Below are 26721 nucleotides of genomic sequence, written 5' to 3'. Positions count from 1 at the left end.
GCTGCCGTCACCTCGGCTGCCGATCCGGGCCCTGCGCCTGACGCCGCGGCCGCGGCCAATCTGTGGCTGCGTCGGGCCTCGGCACCGCCCCCCGGCGGATCCCCACAGGGACGGGCCGAAGCGGCGGCCGCCGCTGCGGGTGTCCGGGCTGAGTCAGCGCCCTCCCGCCCCCACCGAAGATGAATATCATGGACTTTAACATGAAGAAGCTGGCAGCCGACGCGGGCACTTTTCTCAGCCGCGCCGTGCAGGTACGGCCGCTCCCGAGGGGGCGCGCGCCGCGACCGAACTTCATCGCGGCGGCCCCGGCTGTTGGGAAGGGGCCGAGGCCGCGGGCCGGTCCTTAAGGCCGCCGTCCGTCGGCCCGACGCGGGGTGTTGGCCGGGGATCGCGGTTCCGGGCCGGGCCGCCGGCTGGGCGTGCCGCGGGTATTGCTGGGCCCGGCCGCGCTGCTTGGGGGCCAGCGGTGCGCCGCGCCTCGGGCTGCTCCGTGACCCCGCGCCCCGCTGCGCTCGGCCGTCTGCCTGTCTGTCTGTCTGGATACGGGCATTTTTCCGCGGCCCGTTGCACAACAGCTGGGCTCGGCGGGCGGGGCAGCGCAAGGTCAGCGTAGGCCGAGAGGGGAGGGGGCGGTCGGGCTGGGCAGCGGCAGCTGGGGGAGATGGGGCTGGAGCAGAACAAAGGTGTGACTGCTGTGGAGTATGGAGTAAGCCGGTGTCTTCACTGGCTGCTCTGAATGCATCCTGCTGGCCCATCGGTGAAACTTGAGCTCTGAAGTGACACGTGCGAGCATCTGTCTGCTTTAGTGTTGTTTCCTTTGAGCTTCGCTGTCGCTTTTAGGCTCGTTCCATAGCCCGTTGTTTCTCGGTTTGTCTTCTCCTTTCTTTATGCTGAGGGCGCTATAATTGGCTTCTGTTCCTTCGCTGTTGTCTTGAGGTGTAATCCTCTTTCTTTACATAATCAAACCTGGACAGATTTCCTGCAGGGAGGTGGATATCCAAACTGAGCACAGTAATTCACGGTAATTTCTCCTGCTCTTTCGTTGGGTCTGGTCTGGAACGTGATTAAAGTGGTTGTGTTCAGATCAGGCAGACTGTTAGCCTGTATCTCAATATTCAAGCAGAGCCAGCAATCAGTGGTACAGCAGAGCACTGAAGATGCAAACTCATCAGAAAACATTGTTGCTCAAACTTAAATTACCTTAAAGCAGTAATTGTGGCTTTTCTACATGTTGGAGGTCTTTCCACACACACACATATTTTTTTTTTTTTCCTGACTTCTTTTGGGGCTGCATATTTCCCAGACCATCTCTTCCTCTCCAGCTCTAGCTTTTCTTGCAGGACAAGGGGAAAAGAAAGAGATGCATTTCACCCTTCATTGTAAGATCCCATGGTAGCATCTTGTGACTTTTTTCTTTTATCTTGACTTTTTACATGTAAATACTTCTACTGCATTAAATATAACGTAGCCTTTCCGTCGTAGTTTAAAGGTGGCATAAGGTGTGGTTTACTCCAGTATGCTCTACATTGCTAGTTTACATCTGATAGGCTTCCATTGATAGGATTCTTCATCTGAACTGAAACTAAGGGGAATATGGAAGTAATGGCAATAGGCTCTACCAACTGCCACCTCCTCCTAAAATAAGATGTTTAAGGAGGAGAGTTGTTGTGCATGTATATATGCTGTTGCATACAGAACAGTACTATTTTCTCCATTGTGATCTGGGCACATTTAAGCAACCTGTGGAAACAGGTGGGAAATCAGAGGGGCAGCACTGATGCATTTTATTGGTGCTGGAAACCATATTTCTGTCAAACTGTTATTTGCCATATTGCTCTATATTTTTAATCTTTTTCTTCTAAGTGGGTACATGAAGTCTAACATGGACTAAGTACTCTCAACACTATGAAGAAGAGTTCTGGAAATATTAATTGGAAAGATCATTTCATAAACAAATACAATTCTATGTAATTAGGAAAGAATCAAACCCATTTTTTTTGTATGTTAATGAATCTTAAGAAGCTTTTGTGAGCTACTTGCAGTACGTAATATTGTTTTAAAGAGCCTTTTAAACAATAGCAGTAGCAAATCCATCAATAAATTCTGTGCCTCCCTATACTGCAATTGAACTTTCTTGCAAAGGTGCCTTTCTTTCTTAGTAGAGCCTCAAATACTGCAGTATTTATCTAGCCTTCAGATGTGTGTGCTATCAAAGTTGTTTTTAGTCTATGTGGAAATTAAACTTGGACAACTCAGTTTTATTTGCATTGTATTCTTTCTATTGTAAGTTTTTCAACGAGGAGCTTGTTAAGAATGAATTTTGATGGTTAGAATGCTTTGTTGCTCTTACATTCTTGATCGGTAAGCTCATTAAGGATGTAGTTCTTAACCAAGTTCTTTTGAATATGCCTGACTTTGAACAGGCTGTGAAGGGATGAGGTCATCGTGACAAACCAGTGCTCTGAAGAGAGGCAGGCCAAACCCTTAGTTCCAGTTTTGTTCCATTTCCTGACAGAAAACACTCATCTTCTGTCTTTCCTGGAGACCTGGGAATGAGGTTGAAACTGGTTATGGATTAATAAGCGTTGGCATGAATTTAATATCAAGTGAAATTAATAGTCTTCTCTATTTATTTAGCCAGTTAGAGTTGCATTGTGTTTCACTGTCAAAGAAAACTGCTTGGAAAAGAACTTAAGAGGTCAGCTTACTGTTCCTGTAATGCTTAACAGGATCAGCTGTGTCTAAACAGATCCTGAAGCGTGGGTCTGTCCTATTCTAAAATGCAGTCCCTCCTTCCCCCAAACATATATTCCACATCTTCCCAGGATGGCCTATTTTAGCTTTTAATCCTTGCTTTAGGAGCTGTCTCTGACATCTAGTTCTAATTTAAATCATCACGCTGAAGTTGGAGCCCACTATTTTTTGTCCTGTTTGCTACAGACAGGATAACATTCTTTAAATACATTAAAGGAAGCTGCTGTGAGAATCTGTCATATCTCCAGTTTTCCCTAGGGGTGAAAGGACAGCCTTAATTACAAAACCTGCAAGGCTGAAGTAATCTTTCAGTTGTTTTGTTATCTCTGGACTCTTTCCTTCTGACTTGTGTTTCAAGGAGCACTACTCAAAATTGGACAAAATGCTTCAAGTGAGAGCTCCAGGTAGCAAGAAGAGCAGGTAGAGCAGAGGATTTCTTCAAAATGTTGTAAATCATCTTGGTCTTGATGTGATTAATACCCTTCTCCCCTTTTTTTGCTGGTAGTGAGGGTGGGTTATTGAACTTACAGATTTAACCTTAGATTTTCTTAATAATGTCTGGATAACTTTATGTGAAAGTAATATGAGCGAGTAGTTGCCATCCTAGACTTACACTTGGAAACTATTTTTATGAACTGAGTATTTCCAACCTGTCTGACTAACCACAGTTCACAGAAGAAAAGCTTGGTCAAGCAGAGAAGACTGAACTGGATGCTCACCTGGAAAACCTTCTCAGCAAAGCAGAGTGCACTAAGCAGTGGACGGAGAAAATAATGAAGCAAACAGAAGTGTTATTGCAGCCAAATCCAAGTAAGGAGTCGTTCAGTTTTTTTGTTTGCAACATTTGAATTAATAAGCTTGCCAGTGTAGCTGTTTACTGGCATAGGTGTTGCATAAACTATAACTACATTCAGCAGTTTTCAATTTTGGAGGATTTTGAACATTTTGAAGAGCCATTGGGTATCAGAGGCACTGTTTGCTTGCTTTCAGTTCTTCTGTGAGCCTTCAAGTGCAGAAATATGTAAATGAACATAATTAAACTGCAGCATTGGTTCTATACTCTTGATTGCTTTTAGAGTTGTTTCCTATTTAATTGAATTTCTAGCTCTAATTCCAGAAATCCTTGGTGGCTGTAAGAACTCTAAAATTTTTCTTGTAGATTCAGTGGCTTGAGGAACTTCATTAATCCATTTCATTATGCTAAATTTCCTGTGCAGTGCAAGTCATTCTGAAGCTGGCAAGATGAGCTGAAATGTTTGTCTTTTACAGTTTCTTTACTAAATAATTGCTTTTCCTAGACACTGAATGTTTTCCTAGTGTTTTCCTAGACACTTAATGCTCCCAGATTTGTAGCTTTCTATAAATGGTAACTTTCATTTGTTTTTCAGAAGTGCACTATGAGGCTCTTAGGAAGAAGACTTAGAGCTAAACTTTTGAAAACCCCATTGTATAAGGAAGATTAAAAGTTTAATTTTTCACTTTGGAAGATAACTGTAAGAAATATTTGAAATAAGCATGACATACAAAATACAAATAGCTTTTGAGAACTAAATCTTCATCTTAACGTTGTCCACTTAACATTGAGCTTGTATGTCTGGAATTTAAAATTCTTTTATTCCTTTTTTATTTGTAAGTTGTGTTTTGAGTGACAGTTATTTGAAATGCTTGTGTTTTTCAGATGCTAGGATAGAAGAATTTTTCTATGAGAAACTGGACCGGAAAGCACCAAGTCGTATGAATAATCCAGAGTTGTTGGGCCAGTATATGATTGATGCTGGTAATGAATTTGGCCCAGGAACAGCATATGGTAAGTGAAAGCAATGAATGCAGGGGGAGAAAAAATGCACATATGCTTTTACACTGGGGTGAAGAAATATGCGATTTGTCTCTTTTTAGGCAAAATACTTCAAAGACTTTTCTATCAGTTTGAGATGACTTGCTCTGTAACTTTGTGTGTTAGGAGATCAGTGATGAGGTTTCTCTTCTAATAAAAAAAAATAGAACTTAATGTCAGGATACTACCCGTCTTTGTGGATGGATGACTTTCTGGAATCATAATTCTGAAATCTAATTTCCTAGTTAGACATAAAGACAGCACATCTGACGACACTTAATGTTATCTAGTATTAAATTCTTTACTAAGAACCTCCTCTAACTTCACAGTATTCCCGCTTTTCATTTTGTGTGTGTATACAGATAGCAAAACGTTTGTATAGGTGACTGTTGAGCATGATCTAAGCTTTGTTCTCCAGCAGACTTCTGTAACTATGACAAGAGAACTAGGTGATGGGGTGTAATGTTCTTATGCTGTCTTAAGTTAAAAGATCTAATTTTAGTGTTCTCTACAACCCTGGAAATTGCTGAAAATAGATTTAGCTATTAATTTAATCTTATTAACTGAAATACATCTGTGTGTTTATGTCCACAATGAAAGTCGAGTAGCTAGCTGTCCTTAGTTACTTTCTTTAAAATTGCAGTTGGAGGGGAAATCTGTTCTAAGAAGAATGATCCTTATCTGGAAAAAATGGGGTTCCTTTGGAAAGGAGGGAAAGAGTATTTAAAGAAATGTTTTATAGAAGATATAAGGGTACAAAATCAATAATAGCAGGCTTTATACTTTTTACTTCCAATTTGTTTTATGCTTTTATCTGTGACCCCTTTCTGATCATGAGCTTCAAGATTTTTTAACACTGCTTACAGGCACATGGTCCTTTGTGTTGCAGTTGCTGTAACATCTGTAATTCAGGGGAGTTGCAGGAACTTTTAGCATAAAGATACACTAACATTTTGTGGTGTCATGAAATTGATTTTTTTTTTTGTCTGTAGACTTGATGAGTGCCTTTTCTAATTCAGCCTTGTGTGCTTGTTGAAACATACCAATGAGCACTGTGCATTCTTGATGCACTAACCTGGGCTTCAATGCCTAACTTGTAACCAAATTTCCAAGTATTGTTCAATCAGTTGACAAAACCTACGTGCACGTTTAGAAACTGGTGTTGATCTTAGGGTGGAGGGAGTATTTTCCAGTAGCTAAGTGGACTTTTCCTTGCTCCTGAGTACTCGTGACTAATTACTTAAAAATGTAATATAAAGGGAGGAGGCTGCTTAAATCTGTGTAAGTAGGTACAATATCCAGGCCTAAAATATGTGTGAACAACCGAGTTGCTATAGTTAATGCAACTTCTACAGTGCTGTATCTATACTCATTGAAATCCGGCCTGCATCTGTGATTTTTGATATAAAACAAGAATTAGTTTTATTAGGTATTAACATATTTTGAAAGCCCCTGCTACGGCATTGGATTATCTTTCAAACTGTTGGCCTTGACTCATGTGCCTGTAGTAACTTGTCTTGATGGCTACCTGTCTAAATTGCTATGAAATCATCATATTTTCTCATTTTCAGGAAATGCACTCATTAAATGTGGAGAAACACAAAAGCAAATTGGAACAGCAGACAGAGAACTAATTCAAACTTCAGCTATAAACTTTCTCACTCCCCTAAGAAACTTTATTGAAGGAGACTATAAAACTATTACTGTAAGTTGAAGTGTGCATTCTTCAGCATTTCAAAATAATTGGAAAAGCAAATCTCTGGAATTGTAGAAAACTGAGCAGTATTGCTTTTGGAAGCTGATTTGGAAAAGGTCAGATGAATTCGTAACCTTAATGTATTCTTTTTCCTTTTGACCATTCAAAATAATTCTGTAATCTTACCTTTTCTTAAACTACTGAACTTACTTTTAATATTTAATATAATTTATGTATCTGAAGTATAAAATGTGTAAGGGTAATTAGGAACTAATTCTGCTTCTTTGTTCAACTGAAGAACCTGTTTCATATATGATCAAGAGGAGAGAGGAGGCAGGCAAACAAGTAGACAGGATTTTGCTTTTGAATGGTATGTTTTCTTATGAACTTACCTACATGGCTTTCAGAAAGAACGTAAACTATTACAAAATAAAAGACTGGATTTGGATGCTGCAAAAACCAGATTGAAGAAGGCAAAAGTTGCTGAAGCTCGAGCCGCAGTAAGTAGTGTTTTAAAATTGTCTGTAACTTTCAGACTTGTTATACGTATGTATTTATAGGTCTGATTGTTTCCTCTCTGCTATCCTGGGAGATTTCATGTATAGTGTAGTAAGGGTTATGCACACAGATAGTGAAGAAATAGAGACAGTTTCAGTATGTAGGGAGAATGTGTGTACTATGCAAGATGAAGAGGCAGGAGCAGGATTCTGACTTGTTTCTGAATGGATCACTGCCTTAAAAGATATCAGAATCATTATCTATGAGGCTGAGCTTGATAGATGAAGCACCTCATATCCTTGGGGTGGTGATCCACAAAAAAAGCAACAAAAAAGTAAAACAAAAACAACCAAGCAAACAAAAAAAAACCCTTTATCTCCCTGACAGTTTTGCTTGTCTGTCAGTCTTCCACCTCACGTCTGCTGTTCCTGTGAATTTAAACTGTTGATATATTTTTTTCAGGTCAGTGCATGCATTTCTTCCTGTATCATGTTATTCTAATGCGAAAAAAGTTATTTTTCTGCTTGTCACGCTTTCTTAATTTGTAACATTACTAGCAAAGTGTGGAGCAGGTTGTTAGTCTATTGTTATGGCAGTAAGTATACACTATACTTTTAAAATATATGTACCATTGGGAAACTTTTCTTGGGGGAATTGAGCTTAATATTAAAAAGCTCTAAAATGTTCTATACTCAAATTTGTTAGTTCATCTGTGGTATAATCATCCAGAGCTATGTGCTTGGATGAAGCTATTGACAGTTGCTGCTGCTGCTACTACTTGATTGGTCTTAAATATCAATAGCATGTAATTCAGTTCTACTTGCAAGTTACTTTGTGGTGGTAGAACATGAAACTCCAGGCTTCTTTCATCACTATCTTGCCTACACTTGAACTTTAGTTATGTTTTAATAGCAGTAAGCAGATCTAAAAAGAATTGAATTTCAGGATTCCTAGAGAAGTTTAAAAGAAAAAAAAAAAAGGCATCTCAATTTTCATTCTGCAGTACAGAAATGGAGACTAATATGGATGTAGTTGTTATGCAAATAGCTCACCTTCTGCTAACTCACTCTATTTATGAAGGAAGATGTCTGGCAAACAGTGCTGAACTGATAATTTAGGAAAATGTATTGAATCAAATTTGTTTCACCACCTTATTTGACAGGATGGAGCAAGGTGATTAAATTAGGACCTACAATTAAACACTTTTTTTCTTGCTGTAAAAGTATTATTTTCAACTGAACTAGCTTAGATCAGCATTTCAAAGAGCTGAATAAAACTGTTTAGATTTCTACGATCAGTTCACATTGTTTAGCTTAAACTTGTAGAATTTGTGCCAATAGTCTGTTCACCTGCTGTATTCAGTGTTGTAACTTGCTTTTATCTTTTATCTATGCACTTAAGCAACTAAACACCTCTCAGCCTGAAGAGAATAACATTATGGTAAATGTCTCTTACGTGCTCAACTTGCTGCATGTAAAATGGCTGAAGGTTTGTTGGCCTCCTGTGTTCATTCATTTTCTGTCAATTGGTTCCTCTTGCTATCCTTTCAATTTGGCCTTGCTTCAGGTTTGATGTTAAGAAATAATTCTTCTCTGAAGGAATGTTGGAGCAGGCTGCCCGGGGAAGTTGTCATCCCTGGAGCTGTTTAAAAAAAAAAAAAAAAAAAAAAAAGTGCAGATGTGACACTGAGGGATGTGGGTTAGTAGGCGTGGTCATGATGGGTTGATGGGTGAACTAGATAATCTTAGAGGTCTTTTTCAACCTTAATTATTCTGTTTTCCATTCCAAAATGGATATGTATCTGACATTGCATATGAAAAGTACTCAATATACTCACAGCAGCACAGCATAGGGTGGTGTTTTCATCATAATACTTCTAATTATCTGGAAGTATACAGTATTAAATTCATGCTCACGTGAGTTCATTGTAAATTTAGCCTGCAAAGGAATTCAATTTTTATTCCTTGTCAAAGTTTCTCCATTAAAGGGAAAGGAATTATTGTTTTCCTATTGTTTTCATATGGATGGGAGTAAGTAATGTGAAACAGCTAGAAATATGTGGAAACTATTTCTTTTCTTCAAGATGTGTTTTACAAATAGCTGAAATGGATTAAAATCGCAAATGAAGGGCTTAACTCAGAATATGGTTTATCCCAAACTTGTTGTAGGGACTCATCAGTGCAGCTGTTCTAGCATCATTGTTGTGCTAAATGGAATAGGGGGTTAATTATGTTTGACATAATTGGGCATATGCACTGCTGGGTGAAACACAGGCTGGAGTTGTGGTCAGTGGAATTAAATCCAGTTGGCAGCCTATCATGAGCGGTGTCCACCAGGGCTCACTACTGGGGCCACTCCTGTTCAATATCTTTATCAATGATTTTGATGAGGGGATTGATTACACCCTCAGTAAGTTTGCAGACGACACCAAGTTGGGAGGGAGTGTCGATCTGTCAGAGGGTAGAAAGGTACAACAGTGAGACCTGCATAGATTGGATCAATGGGCCAAAGTAAACTGTATGAGTTTCAGTAGGGCCACATGTCAGATCCTGTGTTTTGGTCATAACAACCCCAGGAAACCCTGCTGGCTTGAGGAGGAGTGGCTGGAAAGCTGCCTGGTGGAAAGGGACCTTGGCGTACTGATGGACAGACAGCTGAATATGAGCCAGCAGTGTGCCCAGGTGGCCAAGAAGGCTAATGGTGTCCTGGCTTGGATCAGGAACCGTGTGAGCAGGACTAGGGAAGTCATCCTGCCCCTGTACTCTGCACTAGTGAGGCCTCACCTCAAGCACTGTATTCAGTTTTGGGCACCTAAATACTGAAAGGACACTGAGGTCCAAAGAAGGGCAACAGGGCTTGTGAAGGGCTTGGAGAATATGTCCTATGAGGAGTGACTGAAGGAGCTGGAACTGGTTAGTCTGGGGAAGAGGGGGCTGAGGGGAAACCTTATTGCTCTCTTCAAATATCTGAAAGGTGCTTACAGCGAGAGCGGGGTTGGTCTTTTCTCACTGTGACAGGTGACAGGATGAGGGGAAGTGGCCCCAAGTTGCACCAGGAGAGGTATAGCTTGTATGTCAGGAAAAACTTCTTTACGGCAAGGGTTCTTAAGCACTGGAATAGGCTCCCCAGGGAGGTGGTTGAGTCACCATCCCTGAATGTGTTAAAAAACCGTTTGGATGTGATGCTCAGGGAGGTGATTTAGCAGAGGGTTAGTAGAGTTAGGTAGTACTGTGAGGTTGCAGTTGGACTTGATGATCTTTAAGATCTTTTCCAACCTGAGCAATTCTGTGATTCTATGATGTAAACCATGCTGTTTGGGTTGTCATGATTTGATCTGGATCTGTACAGCATAGTGGGTCTCATTGCAGTAAGTATGTATGTTTCTCAGTTGTGGTCAGATAAAAAGGTGAATAAGGTTGTTTCAGCTAGCCTCTATGACCTTTACGCACGCTTCTTCCTACCAAAGTCCTGATTGTGTCATCTTCTTTCAACTGTGGAAATATGAAGGTTAAAGGAGAATTGCATTGCAAGAGAAAATTGGGACAGCAAGCTGAAGTAATTAAGTTCTAGAGTAAATTCCCTCTGGTTCTATGACTTTGCTGTGCTATGTGCTCCTACTTTTAATTCTCAATTTGAGAGTAATTTAATTTCAGTGAAAATTCTTGTGAAATAAAAAAAACAATGGACATAGCAAGAGAAATCATTAACTTGTCTGTTTCAGTCTTTAATGTGTTGTTTAAAGTGAGAATAGCTTTCTATAGCTTCCAGTGTTCTAACATATGAACGTAACCTAACATCACCCATAAAGTAACTTAGTTTGACTTGTATCACTTCCTAATCTTAAATTTTAGCTTGTAGTAATATCTTACAAGAATCTATTTTAAGCAAGACAGTTCTACATGTCATTCTTTCCCATGTATGATCTTAGGGATTTATTTCATTGATGTAGTTTTGTCCTTACTTCACTGTATATGGAGGCTTTAAGCAAGTGATTAATTCATAGAATTTCTCAAATCTCTGTGAAGTTCTGAAACAAGGAAGTAGTTAAAAGGCGAAGTTAAGTTGCATATTCTAATAAAGTAACACCAGTCTAAGTTTGCATGTTTTTTCTCTGCTCTTTTAATGCTGACTAGATATGGGCTGAGGAAGTGACAAAAGTAAGTAAACAACTTAGAAACTGCAGAATTCTGAAATAATAACTTGTGTTGATGTAATGTAATAAAGGATGTTGCGTATTGCTGACTTGAGTACTGGTAGTGTCTCATGTTGCTTCAGAATACTCGGGATCCCTTTAGGGCCTTTCAAATTCCAGTGCTGATACAAAGCCCACAGCTCGCTGTATAGTCAGCAATTTTGGCTGAGTATCACTTAGTATCATATGACTGTCATGTGACAAGATGCAATAGAAAAAACGAAAACTAGAGGGCTTGTCTTTTAACTTGCTGGTATGGTGTCCTGCTTTTTTTTTTTTTCTTTCTTTTTTCTTTTTTAAAAAGAAGAAAACTTCCTAATGAGCTTACTTGAAAATTTTCAGGAAGGTAGAGGTAATCTAGCCTGTTCTGAAAGACACCTTTATGCTAAATACATGAGTTTTGCAAGGAGTTTTCTGTGGTGTCTGATGTAGTTAATAGGAAAGAGAGGAGGCTTTTTGCTCAACACATTGAGGTTATAGAGTGATTTTGAACATTAAGAGGTGCTCATCTCTTGGACTGGAGAGGAAACAAGGAGGCCTTGCTGTATCGTATCGTATGAATATATTCACTCACTGTTTTACTTAGTCTGTCTTATAAAACAACATTAGGAAAGTGATTTTATTTCCTCTGCTCTTGGAAATACTTGCACAGTATTTCTAAATGTTCACATAATCTTATATGGCATTTTTGGGACATCATGGATTTCTGAATGTTAACATTCAGGAACCAAGTTTATATTCTGAATTTGAGGATCAAGTAATTTTTTGAGGGTTCTTCAGTGGGAGTTACTCAGTGAACACTTCTTATTCATGTAAAAACAAAATCTGACTATGTCTAAGGACCACAGGAAAGTATGTATTTTGAGCTCTTCATTGCTGATTGGTTCCTGTGTTGTCCAACGAAAATAACATCAAGTTATTTAAGCAGAGCCTTGTAAACTTGAAATACAGGGGGGAATAAGTTGTCCTTCACTGCCACTGTTGTGCTAGAAGAGTCTGTGGTATAAACACTGTTATACCACTTAACACTTGCTTTGTTATTGAGAGAGGTTAATAATGCTGGCAGAAAAATATTTGTCTTTTGTATACATTTTATCTATATGTTAAGTGTCTAATGATAAAGCTGTTTGTTGTGTAGATAGGACTTAAGCATTTCTGAACCCCACAAAAACACCATTTATTCTTGAGTAGAAAAGACCTGTAGAGAAAAGCACAGGATTCAAACAATGAAATGTTATTAAATGTGTTTGAATGACTGGCTCTGAGTAAAATGGGACTGTTACAATACAAAGGTGCAATATTGCATGGTACAAATATCTAACATACGTATTTGTTTCTAGTCTGAACAGGAAGTACGAATTACTCAAAGTGAATTTGACCGTCAAGCAGAGATTACCAGACTTCTCCTGGAAGGTATCAGCAGCACACATGTGAGTACCCAGAAGGGGGAAAAATTTGTTAAAATCAGGGCAGTTCCTAAAAACAAACAAAAAGCTACAGTAATCTATGTGGGAACTTCAGGCTACTTGCTTTCATGTTATGTCTTAAAAAATATACCCGTTGGAAGATTTATTTTTTAACTGTTCTTTAGTACCCATTGAATGAACTTTGTTTTCCCTTTAACCTTGATCTCTGGTGTTTTCATTGTTTCCTTTCAACATAATTTTCAATTAATCTGATCAACTGATTATTGAAACCACAAAAATGTGCTAAAATAATCTGTTGTGGAAACAGTATAGATAAATGGCATGATTCTTGTCCTGCACTTACTCTTGATGCTCACATACATTGATTTTGGGGCACTTTATCCTATTCACCTAGTAAATCCAGGCATAGTGCTTATGTAGGATGAATACTTACATACTGATGTTAGCCTTACCAACCTGTTTAATAGGCCAGTTTGTAATGCAGTGTGAAGTTTTTGCAAGCTAAAAACTTAAATATTTACTACATTGTAGGCACATCATCTCCGCTGTCTGAATGACTTTGTTGAAGCTCAGATGACGTATTATGCACAATGTTACAAGTATATGTTGGATCTCCAGAAGCAACTGGGAAGGTAATAACACTGTTTAAAACGTTCTTCTCTGAAGTTCAAGTGCTTATCAGTGGTAGGAAAGCTTAATGCTGATAAAGCAATGATAAAAATAGGAGTGTGCTGTACTACGAAAATATCTAGTTCTACTATTCTGAGGTTTTAACATCTTTAAAATAAGGGAAGAAACAGTCTGACATGAATTTTGTGTTCATAAGCCTTTGTGACTGGGGTGATAGAAAGATCTACATGCTTGCTTTTCATACAGGTTTTCCTATTCAAATTCTTCTCTACATGTCAGAGTCTTTCTTAGGGCTATTGCAGACTGCATTATTTAGGTGAGAATAGGCACTGAAGAGTTGTCTTCATTTAATAGTGAAGTAAACTGGAAGGTTTCCTTAACTATTAAAATTTATTGTAGTGGCTGTATTAAATAACTGTCTCTATGATGCTTTTGTTTTCCAAGAAGAGGAAGTAGAAACAGATGTGTTTTTGTTCTTTTTCTGACTTGCTGCTTCCTGTGGTGCTTGGTCTCCTTGTGATTCTCAGTTTGTTTAAATAGATAGCTTAAAGACTCACAAAAAGTCTTTGAAACTGTTTTTTTTTTTTTTAAAGCTACATTACATTGAAAAAATTATACAACTTCAAAAATTGGTAGCACACAAATATCATTATGTAGATTTGCACAAGTATCAGTACTACTCAATCTTTGCTGTTTACTGATGTCTAAATGCAAAAATTCTAATTTAGGCATGGAGGCATATGACTTTCCATGTGGAACTGATTCACCCAGAAATCTTTGTTTTGTTTTCCCCACAGCTTTCCATCTACTTTTCTCTCTAACAATAATCAGTCGTCTTCAGCTCCTGTGCAAAGTGTTTCTACTCCCTCAGTCTTGGCCTCAGCTTCTGCTTCATTGCCTTCAGTAAGCAATTCTGTAGTTACTTCAGGCATCAGTGAACTGAAGTCATCAAGTGGCAGCAGGAAAGCTAGAGTTCTGTATGACTACGATGCTGCAAACAGCAGTGAGTTATCATTACTTGCAGATGAGGTAAGTTTTTGAAGTACTTTGATAATTTAAGTGTAAATTCTGAATAGTTGTGACTGGCCAGTTGAAATGAACTACATAGATCTCTCAGTGTAGCACATTTATTAATTAAATCTTAATAGTGCTCTGAGAAGTTAGCATCTTTACTTGTACTGTAATGGTGAGAGTTGATATTTGTTATGACTGCTTACCTTGCAAGAACATTTGCTGGACAATCAAGCTACGATTATGCTATCTTCATTCTGCCATCCTTCCAAAACTACTATCAATACAACTGGTCTCTCAAACATGAAGTGTTGCAGTTTGATAAGAAAATGAAAGCACAATCACTTCCGTTTTGGTAACGGTAGCAGTGCTGTGCTTATTCCTTTTCGATTCAGATAAACTCTTAATACTTCAAAGTTAGAAAGCCTATCTTCAGCAAGTGAAGTTGTATAAAATGAAGCTGGGTGCTGGAGCAGTATTCCACCCAGTAATGTTACTGTAGCTGAACAGTGAACATGTGAAGGACAACATCCAGCAAAAAATTCAGGTTTCTTAAAAATGTGCATCTCTTAAATATTTCTGTATGACTTTATTCTTATCTAGACAGTGATTTAGATGGAAGCTGTGGCTTAAGATCGTCTTTTAAGATGTAGCCCATCAACACCATCTCTTTTTCTAACATATACTTGAAGATCCAAAAAAAAAGTAGTAACTAGTTTTAAAAAAAAAAAAAAAATCCTAGCCAAAGGATGAGATATTTTAAATATTTTGCCATATTTACTTTTCCATGGACCAATGAAAAAATAATGAGCATTAGATTATGTTCCATGGATGCTTTATTTAACTTGGTTGATTTTGATTCTAAGATGTTGTAAATCACAAGAAAGTAGACTTTTAATTTTTTTTTCCAGGCAATGACAAGATTATTATAATATATTTATGTTTATTTTTTGTTTTTTTTTTTAGGTGATAACAGTTTACAGTATCCCTGGCATGGATTCAGATTGGCTGATGGGTGAAAGGGGAAATCAGAAAGGCAAAGTGCCTATTACTTACTTAGAACTGCTAAACTGAACTGTTGCCCTGAGTAAAGACTGTCAGTTATGGTGACACCATATTTATATACAATTAACGTTATATAAGCAGGTTTAAGTGTCTTCCATGTTTCTTTCTTGAGGGACAAATGCCAGCCATTACAAACTGGCTTCTCTGCCAGTATGGTTGCATGGTGAATACTCTATTCAATCTTAATGTTTGAAGCTTTTACTTCATGTGCCAAGAATGTTTCCTACAGATTTGTTTCTACTGAAGTTTTCACTAATACAAGCTTCTACTTTTGAGTAATCTAGATTGAAAGCAGGACGTACTGTTTTCTACTGAAATTTTTCATTAATGGCAAAGCTTTTCTTCACATAAAATAAACTTATTGTGAACTGATGCTAGTGTAATGCACTTTTTTTTTTTTGAATAATCAAAACCTAACATTAAACATAAATTGATATGGTTTTGTTCCTGGTGTGTGTGGAGTACAGACATGCTGAGGCATACGTATATGGTTATCTATTGGATAACTCATGCATTTAATTTGAATTTAATTTTGAAAAATGTAAACAGATGTCCTTTCTCTGTTGGAAACTTGAGGCAAACTGCAAGTATGTTGAGGTTTTAAGCTTTGTATAGGCAAACTGTCACAAATTAGTTACCTGTGTTCCGACACTTTAAATTCGCTTTGTATTTCTACTCCTTAATTGCTTTCCAGAAAGATTAATTTACACCGGTGAGTAACTACCAAGACACTTGCAACTGCAAATCCACCTTTATATTAAATCAAGCACTGCATTTTTGCTAACAAAGTATATGCTCTCTCTGCATGAAGAGTCCTATAGAGAAAAGCACATTTGTTCAGATAATAGGTTTTAATGAAAATCTACATTGGCAGTTCTTATGCCACCATTTCTTGTCATGTTTAAATTGGATTCAAGTAGTGTTATACTTCTGTTTTGCAAGACGGCCTCCTTTAAATACGTGGGAAGAAAACAAAGTGCTATGAAGCTAAAAATGGCCTTAACGAAGGTAAGATTATTTGCGAGTAACGTAACTTTTTCCTACAGAAGAAGGGGAAATGACTTCAAGGTCATAGAGGGCAGATTTAGCAGTCCCAAAACTCAACCTCTTCCAATGCTATTTTCTTGGAAATTTTCATACAAATATTTGTACTGGACTTTTTTTTTTTTTTTTTTGTCTCACCTAACAGTTTTTGTAGCAAGAATGACAATAACTGAGATTGGCTTTGGGTCTTTAATTTCTTTGGTTAATTCCCTGTATTTAGGTGTGTTTTTCATTTTTTGCTGTGATTAGTGCTTTGGTATGTGGTGTTAGTTTATTTCTGTATGGGGGCTGTTTTTGTTTTGTTTCAGAAGCTTCAAAGACTTAACATGACAAATCTCCTTTCTACAGAACTTTTTTAACCAATTTCCACTAATTGCTGAAAGACAGATGTTAAGACAGTATCTTGAAAGTAACCAAATTAGTGGTGTATTTTTGAAATAGTAGTAACCAAAGTTTGAGTATCTAACAATTTGATTTGCTAGAATAATTTTCCTTCTTTTTTCTATAGATATGCTGTACTAAATATGAAAATGCCTTGAATTTATTGTATCCCTTTCTTAGCTTACTCACAGCTCTGACTGTTGGTATGAAAATGACCAATAAGGCTTTCAGAAAGCTCCCACCCAAAGAAACTCAAATCCATGGAACTAAATATGCAGCTCAAGAAGGTAGAAATTGCGAATTCCTAAAGGTTGCAATGTTGCAAGAAAGCCTGGGCACTGTTGGATGAAATTTTTATGTAGTAGTGCTGTTCAATGCAAAAAAGTTCCTCTTGCAAAGGATGTAATCTTCTGTATGCATACAGATCTATAGGTCAAACCTAGAGAAAAATTATATTTAGAGCTCACTTCTGCTGCACGGTAAAGGACTTCTGTCAGCTTTGGTGAGGACTGAACTGGTCTAGTAGCTTATTAGTCTAATTTGATGCTTGTGACATTGTAGCCAGGGATTTACGTGTGACGATTTCTGAAAACAAACTTTGAAGGTCTGGCCTCACCTGTGTTTTGTACAGTAAAGGCATAGGGACTCTTAGATTTTAGAAAGAGCTGGCATGGGCTTTCTGAATGATAGAACATACAACAATTATCTTACAACTCCAAAAATTTAAGAACAAATACAGTACTTGTTAGTACTCATGCAAGCTTTGTCTTTACTGTGGAAATTAGTTGTCTGGGACTTCAAAAAGATTACTCACTGTAAAAAGTTTTAGTATTACTGTCCATATAATAACATCAGACTTGAGTAGAATAGCAGAACTGTGCTTTGTCCTGCGTTGAAAGCTAGGAGGTCTTAAAAACGGACACAGTGAAATAAACCATTGGGCTGAGGTTTAAGCCAGGTACTGCAGTATGTGGGATTGTTTGGGAATGGGTTGGCACCAAACTGTTCTGTCCTTTTTTTTTTTTCTTTTCATTTGAGGAAAAAAAAAAAAACAAAAAGAAAAAAACAAAACGAAAATAAAAAAAAAAAAGATGATTTGCCATTTTAGTGTTGTACACACATAAGCACTTGGCTGCCTAGGAATATGTCAAAGTTGTATGAAATGACAGTTCTGCTCCATTCAAGAGCCATCAGTACTTCTCACTTGTACTTCTGGCAGGACTCACTTTAGTAATTTTTCTGTTTCCAGCCAGGGGAACAAAATACTTCATCATAGAAGAGGGAGTTTCATTTCCCCAAAACTGGAAACTGACACACTTAGATGAAGGTACTGAAGCCCCGTGAAACTCTGCACTGCAACCTGCTACATTTTAATCCAACTTTCACACTTCCTGAAATGTCTCTACCTAGCCACACAACTTAATCTTAGACCAAAAGGGTTTAATGTCTGATCAGTAATTGATGATACTACACTTTGTGGCTTCCCGTATCCCAATTCAGCAAGGTCATACAGGATCAGGCAGGTACTTGGTCTCACCAAAACAAACAAACAAACAAACAAAACAAAAACAAAAAAAAAAACTTATGGGAAAAAGTATATGGTTATCAAAGCTTCATCAGCCATAAACTAAGGCCTAGTTCCTCATTTCTTGTCATCTATCAACTCTCATAGGATTTTTTGTTAAAAATGTTTGTCTCTATATGAGGTGAGAAAAAGTAACCAGAGTGCTAGAAAGGCAATGACAAATGAGTGTTGTCTAAACAACGAGTGCCGAATTGAACTTCCTTATTTTCATTGGGCTACCAAGTGTGTATATTTTAGACTCAATCTCTACTGAGTTTTGGGAGATGAGAGTTGATCTCTGGGATCCCAGACCTATCTGCAACTTCTATAGTATTGTGGTGTACTGTTTTTTTTTTTTTTTTGTTTGTTTTTGTTTTTTCTCCACTTCATTCACCTTATGTGTGAAGTGCAGAAATTGATTGCTGAATTTTGCTTACAACCTGATCCTGACCTATTTCCTTTTTAAGTATTATTCCTTATTGGGTATGTTCCAGTATAGTGGGCTGTAACTCAATTACACAACTGTTAGTGGAAATACAAGGCAGTACATTGCAAGCTGTATGAATTTGTGTTGGGTGAAAATGCAGACATTTCCATCAAGCTGACAGAAACAAACCTCCATCATTTTCCTAGTGAGTGCCCTTACCTTTGTTCAGTGATACAGAGCATTTATTGTGGCATCTGGCAGTAAGAAACCTCTCCAAACAAACTTCATAGCTTTTTAAGTTCTGTATCTTAGTGGAGGGAATGGCAAGAAAATACGCCGTGGATGGAAACACTCGGTGACTGTATGAATGTAATGCCTTTTATAAATAGGTTCCTGCCACAAGTGAATGATAGCAAACATATTAGCTGGAGGTGCTTGCATCCAGTTAATAATCGTAATGCTAAAAAACTTTCTCCTCCTGACAGCATGGAATTGTTTCATAAATTTTTAAAAATGTATAATAGGTGTTTGACATGAACAATTAAGGGAAGCTATTTAGAATTGCAAAATGAATTAAAGCTTAAAAATGTCTTTACGTGATTATAGGTAGAAGCAGAGCTATTGGAATAATGAGCTAGGAAATTGCTTGTTGGAAAGGAAAAATATTAAAAAGTTGCCTTTCCTGAAAAGAATTCTCCAGTTACATTTCTGAGTTAAACTGCTTTTAATTTTTGATGTTCAACAGTGACACTGGTATGTGCCAGAAGCCTCACATTTACGATTTCTTTTTATTACAAATTTTTGAAATTCTGAAAATTCCTTTTGGGAGACTTTAGGAATTTTCATTTTATACACCTTTGGGAAAGCTCACTGGCGTACCATTTCATGCTTCCCACATTCTTTTATACATCATCCAGTGAAAATAGCACTGGAATCTCCATTAAAAATACTAAGCATCCAGGAGAACTTATATATATGTACTTACTATCTATATCTATATATATCTATATCTATCTGCTCCTCCTAAAGAGGAACTGTTAATGACTTTCAGTCTGTCAGCTCCATTTTGCTTCTTTTACAAAGGTGAGCAGCACTGTTTTTGTTTACTTGGGAGAAACTGCAGCAGAGAAACAGAACTGGGGAATGATTCATCCAGGTTCTCTTAGTTACGTGGTTATTGCGCCTTGCTGTTTCCTAATGGCTAGTACCTTATTTGTGTAAAGGTTGGCTCAGAGGTGTGATCTCAAGGAACATGTCCTTGTGCAGTATTAAAACAACAACAAATACTTTGAGGAAAAAAACAAATAAAAAAAAAACACGAAAAACAGAAAAACACCTCGGAACTTCATATTGAGTTCTTTCTCCTTCATTGTCTTCAGAGGAAGCGCTGACATTTTTTTCATTTCCTCAGCCTCTCCTTTGGCTCTGGTGGTTTGGTTGGACAGCCTGTTAAAATAAACTTGTTCAACTGCTGTGAGAAGCTCTAGCAGCCAGTCGAGGGACAGAAGTATATAGGCTCCAAGGTGGTTACAGCAGACACATTTGACCTGTGCTGATAGAATATTGTTCAATCTTAATATATAGTTTTACTGTTTTTTTTTTTCCTTTTTATTTAATTATATAAAGCTTTCTAGCTTTTTTAGATTTGCTAATATTTAATATTGATACTTCTAGAGATAGGAATGCAGCTCTCCAAAGCAGTAGATGGTGACAGGTGTACCAAGTGAAGATCTACAAGTTGCTGTGGCTGCCCTAAGGCTTCCACAGTTTGCATTGGCTGAGCTTACACAGGTGGTAGCTCTTGAGTTTGCTTCTGTGAAGGACAGGAACTAAAGGGTGGTGTCTGCACCCACCAGAGCTCTCTATTGCTGCTCTGCCACAGCCTGGAGGTTCTCTGCTCTATTTGCCACAGGCAATGGCACCTTGGACACACAGATCCTTCCTCCCTCTAGCTTACCGGACAGGCTCAAAAACTGCAAGAAGGTAAGAGGCTGGTGGGCTATGCATTTTGAGAAATGAATGATTAGAAAACCAAAATCCAAACCCCACCTTATGGTGTCCAGTGGAAACCCTGTGGTGCTGGTTCCTATTCAGCCTGGGTTGTTAAGCAGCACGTTTGCCAATACACCTAAAGGTTTGGAGGAATGTGTGATAACAAGGAAGGCATTTCCAGCTTCTTAATGACTATGTTTTCTAAAAGACTGTGGATGGTGCACATTTGTTATTAGCGTGGCATGCTTAAAGATAAATATGGTTTAGCTACGTTTGGCTGGGAATGGTAGGGCAAAAATAAAGAGGTTTTAAAATGAGGGGAGTCTGCCTAAAAGTGAGCTCATGGGTATGGAGCAATGGGATACAGTGAATGGTGGCTTAGTCTTTTGAAAGCATTGTGAAATTTGAGCGGGAGAGTGTTTGAGCTTTGGTGCCAGTTGGAATTTGAGCAGATGGGCACATAGTTATATTTAATTTGTCTGAAGAATTTAGTCACAGGAGGTGACCATAGACAGTACAGGAGGTGCTTATAGGCATTTGGTTTTCTGAGACCGGATATCTCCAGATGTTCTTCCTGTGGGTACTGCTTCCCTGGCTGTGGAGCAGCAGAGCCTGCAGCATTAGCTTCTCTATTCCAGTGAGCTGCTGTCGGCTTATTCAAAATCCTGCGTATTTTGAATCTAACCCTTATTTGTTCTAGTTTAAAAATAATAATAAAAATGCTGATGTCTCTGTTCTTTACACTTGTAAGTTATAGCAGAATTCTGAGTGGAATGAGTGAGTGTGTCGTCTTACTTGCTGCTGGGGCTGTGGGGAAGTCGTGGTTTGTCACATTATAGTTGTGCTCGGCCAGACCGAGGAGGGGCAGGAAGCTGGCAGCACTACAAGTCACAGAATCACAGAATCACAGAATTGTAGGGGTTGGAAGGGACCTCTAGAGATCATCGAGACCAACCCCCCTGCCAAAGCAGGTTCCCTACACCAGGTCGCACAGGTAGGCGTCCAGGCGAGACTTGAATATCTCCAGAGAAGGAGACTCTACAACCCCCCTGGGCAGCCTGTTCCAGTGCTCCGTCACCTCACCGTGAAGAAGTTCTTGCGCACATTCGTGCGAAACTTCCTATGCTGCAGTTTATGTCCGTTTCCCCTCGTCCTGTCTCCACGTACCACTGAAAAGAGACTGGCCTCACCACTATGGCCGCCACACCTCAGATATTTATAAACCTGGATAAGGTCCCCTCTCAGTCTTCTTTTCTCAAGGCTAAACAGACCCAGTTTACTTAGCCTTTCTTCATAGGGGAGATGCTCCAGGCCCTTCACCATCTTTGTGGCCCTCCGCTGGACTCTTTCCAAGAGATCCCTGTCTTTTTTGTACTGGGGAGCCCAGAACTGGACACAGTACTCCAGATGAGGCCTTACCAGGGCACAGTAGAGGGGGAGGATCACCTCCCTCGACCTGCTGGACACGCTCTTCTTAATGCACCCCAGAATGCCATTGGCCTTTTTGGCCACGAGGGCACACTGCTGGCTCATGGCCAACCTGTCGTCCACCAGGACGCCCAGGTCCCTCTCTGCAGAGCTCCAGTCGCAGCCTGCAGCTGGGTTCTGGTGGCACTGAGTGAATGCGGAGGCTCTGGATGGCTCACCGTTAGCCACAGACAGATGTCTGCCTGTTCTCAGGGCCTCTCCTCACTGAAGGTCAGAGCTTTCCAGAAACTGGGCCAGGTAGGCTAAAACGCAGGTGGGAGAAACCAAGCCACTGACTGCTTAGTGAGAAAGGCAGAGTAAAATTTATCTTGACTATCTCGTTTTATGTTTATCCTTCCGCCCCCCAAATCTGTGTTTTTTGATGGAATTTAAAGCATGGTCAATGACTGTAGTCTAATAACAGATTTGAGAGATGCTTTTTCTTGAAATTACATAAATCTACGACAGTGGAAAGTGGACTTTTGTCTCTGCCCATGTTTCAGGGCTAAATGCTTTAGTCAGTAATTTGGGCCATTGTTCCACTAAAATAACTGAGTTTAATACTGGGTTAAAAAAAAAAAACTGGGCTATACCAAAATGTGAATTGCACTCCTAGCCAGAACTTGGCCCAAGTGTGGAAAAATGCCATGGTATTTCTGAACCACCCCACTAGTCCTTATATTTTGAATGATGTGCTGTCCCACAGGTCTTGCTTTGAAGTTAGCAGAGGAATCAGGGAGGCTCCTTTGTAACCTAATTAAATCTGACCCTAAATGGTCATTATCAAGAGAATATCAACCAGTGTCTTTTCAGGATGGAACACTTGCAAATAATGGCATTAAACTTACTGAGGGATGCATCTCGACCTACTTCTAAGGAAAAATTTGAAGCTGCTCTAGTTAATCATTTTGGAGACTTCTGCACTGTAAATCCATTATCCGATTATTTCTATAAATCAAATGCCAGCATAGGCTCTTCTGAGGGTTACTATTATACAGAAATGAGCAAATATATTTGTAGATGAATCTCTGGTTTTACAGCAAGATTGATCTACTCCCTCCCATTGCATCCAGCTTGATTTTTAGTGGAACTTCACCAGAGTAACATCTTGGGAGAATACTGAGGGCTACAAAACTCTCATAGTGCTGTGACTCACTGCAGTGATTACTTTCCTATGCTGATGAGTAAATCACGCATTTAAAACAAAGACGAAGCTGAACTTTCCCAGTCTCTGGTGTTTGATTCTGCTGGCTTGTTTCTTAACCCGTAATTTTGTATGTGTGTGTGTGTGTGTGTGTGTGTGTGTGTGTGTGTGATTGCATTTTGTCTGGTACATGAACATACAAATACTTTTCTTCAGGCTAACTTGTTAATCTTGGTTATTTTAGTAGTGGAAACATAAAGAAATATATTCCATTTCTCAGTGGTTAGAAGCCTTGTTGAATTTGTGTTAGTGGTCACAAATGCTGCTTCAGTTAAGGTAGTCTGTGTACAAGTGCAACTGAAATGTGTTGTTCAATACCTTTCTTCTTGGCAACAAAGCTGAATGGCCTACTTCAGCATCAGGAATCCATTTCAAAAAATAACTGAGATAGCCAGGATCTCCTTGAGCCAGCCTGCGTTCACCTAGTGCAATGGTTCTTATTTAGATCAACAAATGTGAGATATTCTGACTGCTTTTGTAGTTTGTGTTCTATCTAAGCTTACTATGCAAGTAATTTCATACTGTATTTCCTTCTATCTATCCTTTATGACAAGAGATAAGTGGAAAAAAAACTAAATATTCTCCAGCTACCCTCTGCTTAGACTTATGAGAGTGCACTTGGGAGACCTGCTGTTCTGAACCAGAGCTGATCAATAATGTAACATACCAGTGGGGCTGTCTGTTCTTTGTCTCCTTGGCTATCTCATCCCTTGGGCAAGTCTTCCTAGAAATGACAGTGAATTAGGTTCAAGATAATTGAGTTGGACCTTAATAGTTAAAAGCTTAAGGAGAAACATAGAAATTCAGGAGATGGTGTTTTCTTTAGCTGCTTTTGTTACAAATATACTGTAAAAACTCTCCAACTTAGCATTTGATGGATCCTTCTCAGGTATACTTGACAAATTTCCAAGTCTGCTTCCTTTGTCAGTTTGTCAAAGCATCTGTAGCAAATAAAATGTTGTGCTTTGTCCAAAACTTCCTTACGATTACTGGAAGAACAATCAAATGATGCTTGTTGCACTCCTGAAATTATCTGAAGTTAGATAAAGCCTGTTTGCCTTAGTGGACAGAAAGAGGAGTTCTGATTAATCTCTAAAAATCCAGCCTCCCTGCTATTGAAGTACAGTGACGGTAAAGGTTTTGCTGTTGTTTTTGGTCTGATCTCCCTGGCTGAAGAGAAAGAACAGAACATTTACTTGGCTTCAAGTAAAGGAAAAGGTTGCATTTTCAAAAGGGACTCAGGCTTCTGAACCCTTATGTTTTTGTGAGGTTAGCTATTCTTTTTTTATTTCTGTGTGATGAAACAGTAAAACAAAGATTGAGTTGAATACTACTTTGCTTTCCATGATTTTAATCGTGGAAGCTTCTTAGAACTAAAACCAGTCTGTCTGCTGCTCAGGTTTGCGTTGCAGGAACCTATGATGAAGCTACAGAAAGCAGGTAGCCAGGAAACCCTTTCAAGTAGTTTGCATGCTAAGCTTCAAATTCATCTATATAACCATATCTGTATACAAAATGGAATGTAGAACGTGTTTTTACTTTTTTATCTCTAAACAATGCTATCTCCTGTAAGATAGTTATCTTACTTCCTTCTAAAAAGATGGGAGTGGTAGGTGGGTACTTCATATTTCGACTTATGCATGCATGCTTGCAGCTTTTATTCTTCCTTTCATTAATTCTCTCAAGATTTGGCACAATAAGAGCATTATGTAAGACTAAATCATTCTCACATAATTCTCAGTGAGTGCCTTTCATGAAGTACTGGCTGCCTATCATGACTATAAGTAAAAATGAATCACTTCCTTTTTAAATGGAAGCATTAAACCTAACATTTTATGTAGTAATTGCCACAAGCCAAAATAACCTTCTGAGCTCTGTGAATTTTCACAGCTGCTAACTGGAGGAAACAATCCACACTGATAAAACAAAAACTTAAGAATTTCTAAGAAATTATTCCTCACTCCAGCTTCCTCTTTTAGCATGAAGCCCAGCTCGTTTTTGCTAGAATATTAGCACTTCTCTGTAGAGGGAAACCTGAGTATCACCTAAAGGACAGAATTATGAAGAATAAAGCAAGGACAGTATACGTGTAAAGATGACCCTTCAAAAGCACAGAAAGCAGTTAACAGCTCAAGAAATATAGGTGACTACACTGTTGCTAGAAGCTAGCAGACTGAGTAGGTGCAAGGCTGCACAGTTCAGTAACAGCTGCAAAGAGCTCTCTCTGTATTTTCCAATATACAGGGAAATTCAGGGATGTATGCTGTGCATGCTTCTAAGTTAAGAGAGTAAATCTGCATTACAAGGGAGGGTTAAGATGTGAAATAAGAATCAGCAAAAAGAGAATAGAATTAAAATTGAGAGATCCCCTATTGGAAATACGGGAGAGACAGTACAGGGAAAGGTAAGAGGCTATGGAAACAGCTGGGGCTGCAGGCATGAAATCCAAGTACGCTGGAGGAGAATTTTTTTGGTCTGTCACATTCTTCCACTGTAGGGTGCTTACTGTCTGCTGTAAGAGTGAGGTCCTTGCTTCAAGCAAGACACGCAGGAGCAGGAGTGAAGGGCCTGGTGCTGGAAGAAGCTTTTGTGCAAACAGCGGGCTGGCAGCAAGAAGATGGAAAGAAAGAAGAGGGTGGATGAAAATCAGAAACTCACTGGGCAGTTGTGGTAAGGAGGAGGAGATAGGAAATACTGAGAGAGAAGCAGAGAGAAATATTTGCTAAATATCAAATGAAGTGAACAGTCCTTTTGGTGAGTGGTAGAGAGGACACAGCTAAAATATTCTGTTCTGAAAATAGAACAGTAAATCATCAATGCAGGAACAAAAATCCATTTTCAGCAAATGTAGGAACAAGAAGTGCGGGGTATAGTCAATATTTTAAAAGACCAGTGGATGGCAGCATATTTTTGCTGTGGTTGTCACACCATATGTTCTGGTTGCAGCTCATATGCTGACTTGAGCATCACATGTCAGACACAACATGGATTTATTCTTGGGACAAGTTAGTACCAGCTGCAAAGATTTGTGCTTTTTTTTTTTTGTAGAGTTTGCATTTAGTTTGGCAGAGACAGCAGTAACCACTCTTGCAGCTGTCCCATGCTGAATCATTTGGGAGATGGGCAATGTGTTTCACTCCTATCCTTATAATGGATAGGAGTGGAACATAAAAGAAAGAGGATAAGATAATATGACTAAGCAGTACCCACCTTCTAAAAGTTTATAGGAATGTTTCAGAGAACAAAAACTCAGAAGGCCAGGCCTACAGAATCACCCTAAGAGCATCTAATTCTATTGGTTTAGTGTGAGTTCGTCTCTAAATTATTATTCTGGATCTGCTATAAGCTGATAATTTCTTCCACACGTTTTGGGTTGCAAACTGTAAAGAAAATAAATTTCTTGAGATATAAAGTTATATATGAAGAATAAAATTGGGTACCAATCCAGGCTACCGTGTAACACCTATTCATCCAAAAACTGGTGAGCATGAAGTAGTTAAAGGAAAGATGTATTTTTGGTAATTAAACTTTAAAA

At 38.8% G+C, this 26721-nt stretch overlaps 1 protein-coding gene across 3 annotated transcripts; it reads left to right on the top strand.

Annotated features, from left to right (window-relative positions):
- The first annotated feature begins 61 nt into the window (after positions 1 to 61).
- Positions 62 to 15479, top strand: SH3GLB1 (SH3 domain containing GRB2 like, endophilin B1). Of its 3 annotated transcripts, none has more exons than XM_085232406.1 (11): positions 62 to 251; positions 3423 to 3564; positions 4433 to 4561; positions 6160 to 6293; positions 6692 to 6784; positions 8184 to 8270; positions 10916 to 10939; positions 12315 to 12404; positions 12933 to 13033; positions 13829 to 14060; positions 15009 to 15479. In XM_085232406.1, the coding sequence occupies exons 1-11, from the start codon at positions 180 to 182 to the stop codon at positions 15114 to 15116; spliced, it is 1212 nt and encodes a 403-aa protein (XP_085088532.1). In that variant the 5' UTR covers positions 62 to 179; the 3' UTR covers positions 15117 to 15479. The 3 variants fall into 3 exon arrangements, with proteins under 3 accessions (XP_085088532.1, XP_085088533.1, XP_085088535.1); XM_085232407.1 differs by having other exon boundaries at positions 63 to 251; positions 8184 to 8222; XM_085232409.1 differs by lacking the exons at positions 8184 to 8270; positions 10916 to 10939 and having other exon boundaries at positions 66 to 251.
- The last annotated feature ends 11242 nt before the right edge of the window (positions 15480 to 26721 follow it).

This window comes from Meleagris gallopavo, chromosome 10 (assembly GCF_905368555.1).
Source record: "Meleagris gallopavo chromosome 10, MGAL_WU_HG_1.1, whole genome shotgun sequence".
Taxonomy (NCBI): domain Eukaryota; kingdom Metazoa; phylum Chordata; class Aves; order Galliformes; family Phasianidae; genus Meleagris; species Meleagris gallopavo.
Note: the sequence above shows the minus strand (reverse complement) of the source record. Positions and strands in the feature narration are given on the sequence as shown.

Excerpts from the sequence above, each read along its gene's own strand:
- SH3GLB1 (XM_085232406.1), top strand. The coding sequence starts at position 180 with ATGAATATCATGGACTTTAACATGAAGAAGCTGGCAGCCGACGCGGGC. Across the intron at positions 252-3,422 it reads TTCTCAGCCGCGCCGTGCAG|TTCACAGAAGAAAAGCTTGG; the intron begins GTACGGCCGCTC and ends GACTAACCACAG. Across the intron at positions 14,061-15,008 it reads TATCATTACTTGCAGATGAG|GTGATAACAGTTTACAGTAT; the intron begins GTAAGTTTTTGA and ends TTTTTTTTTTAG.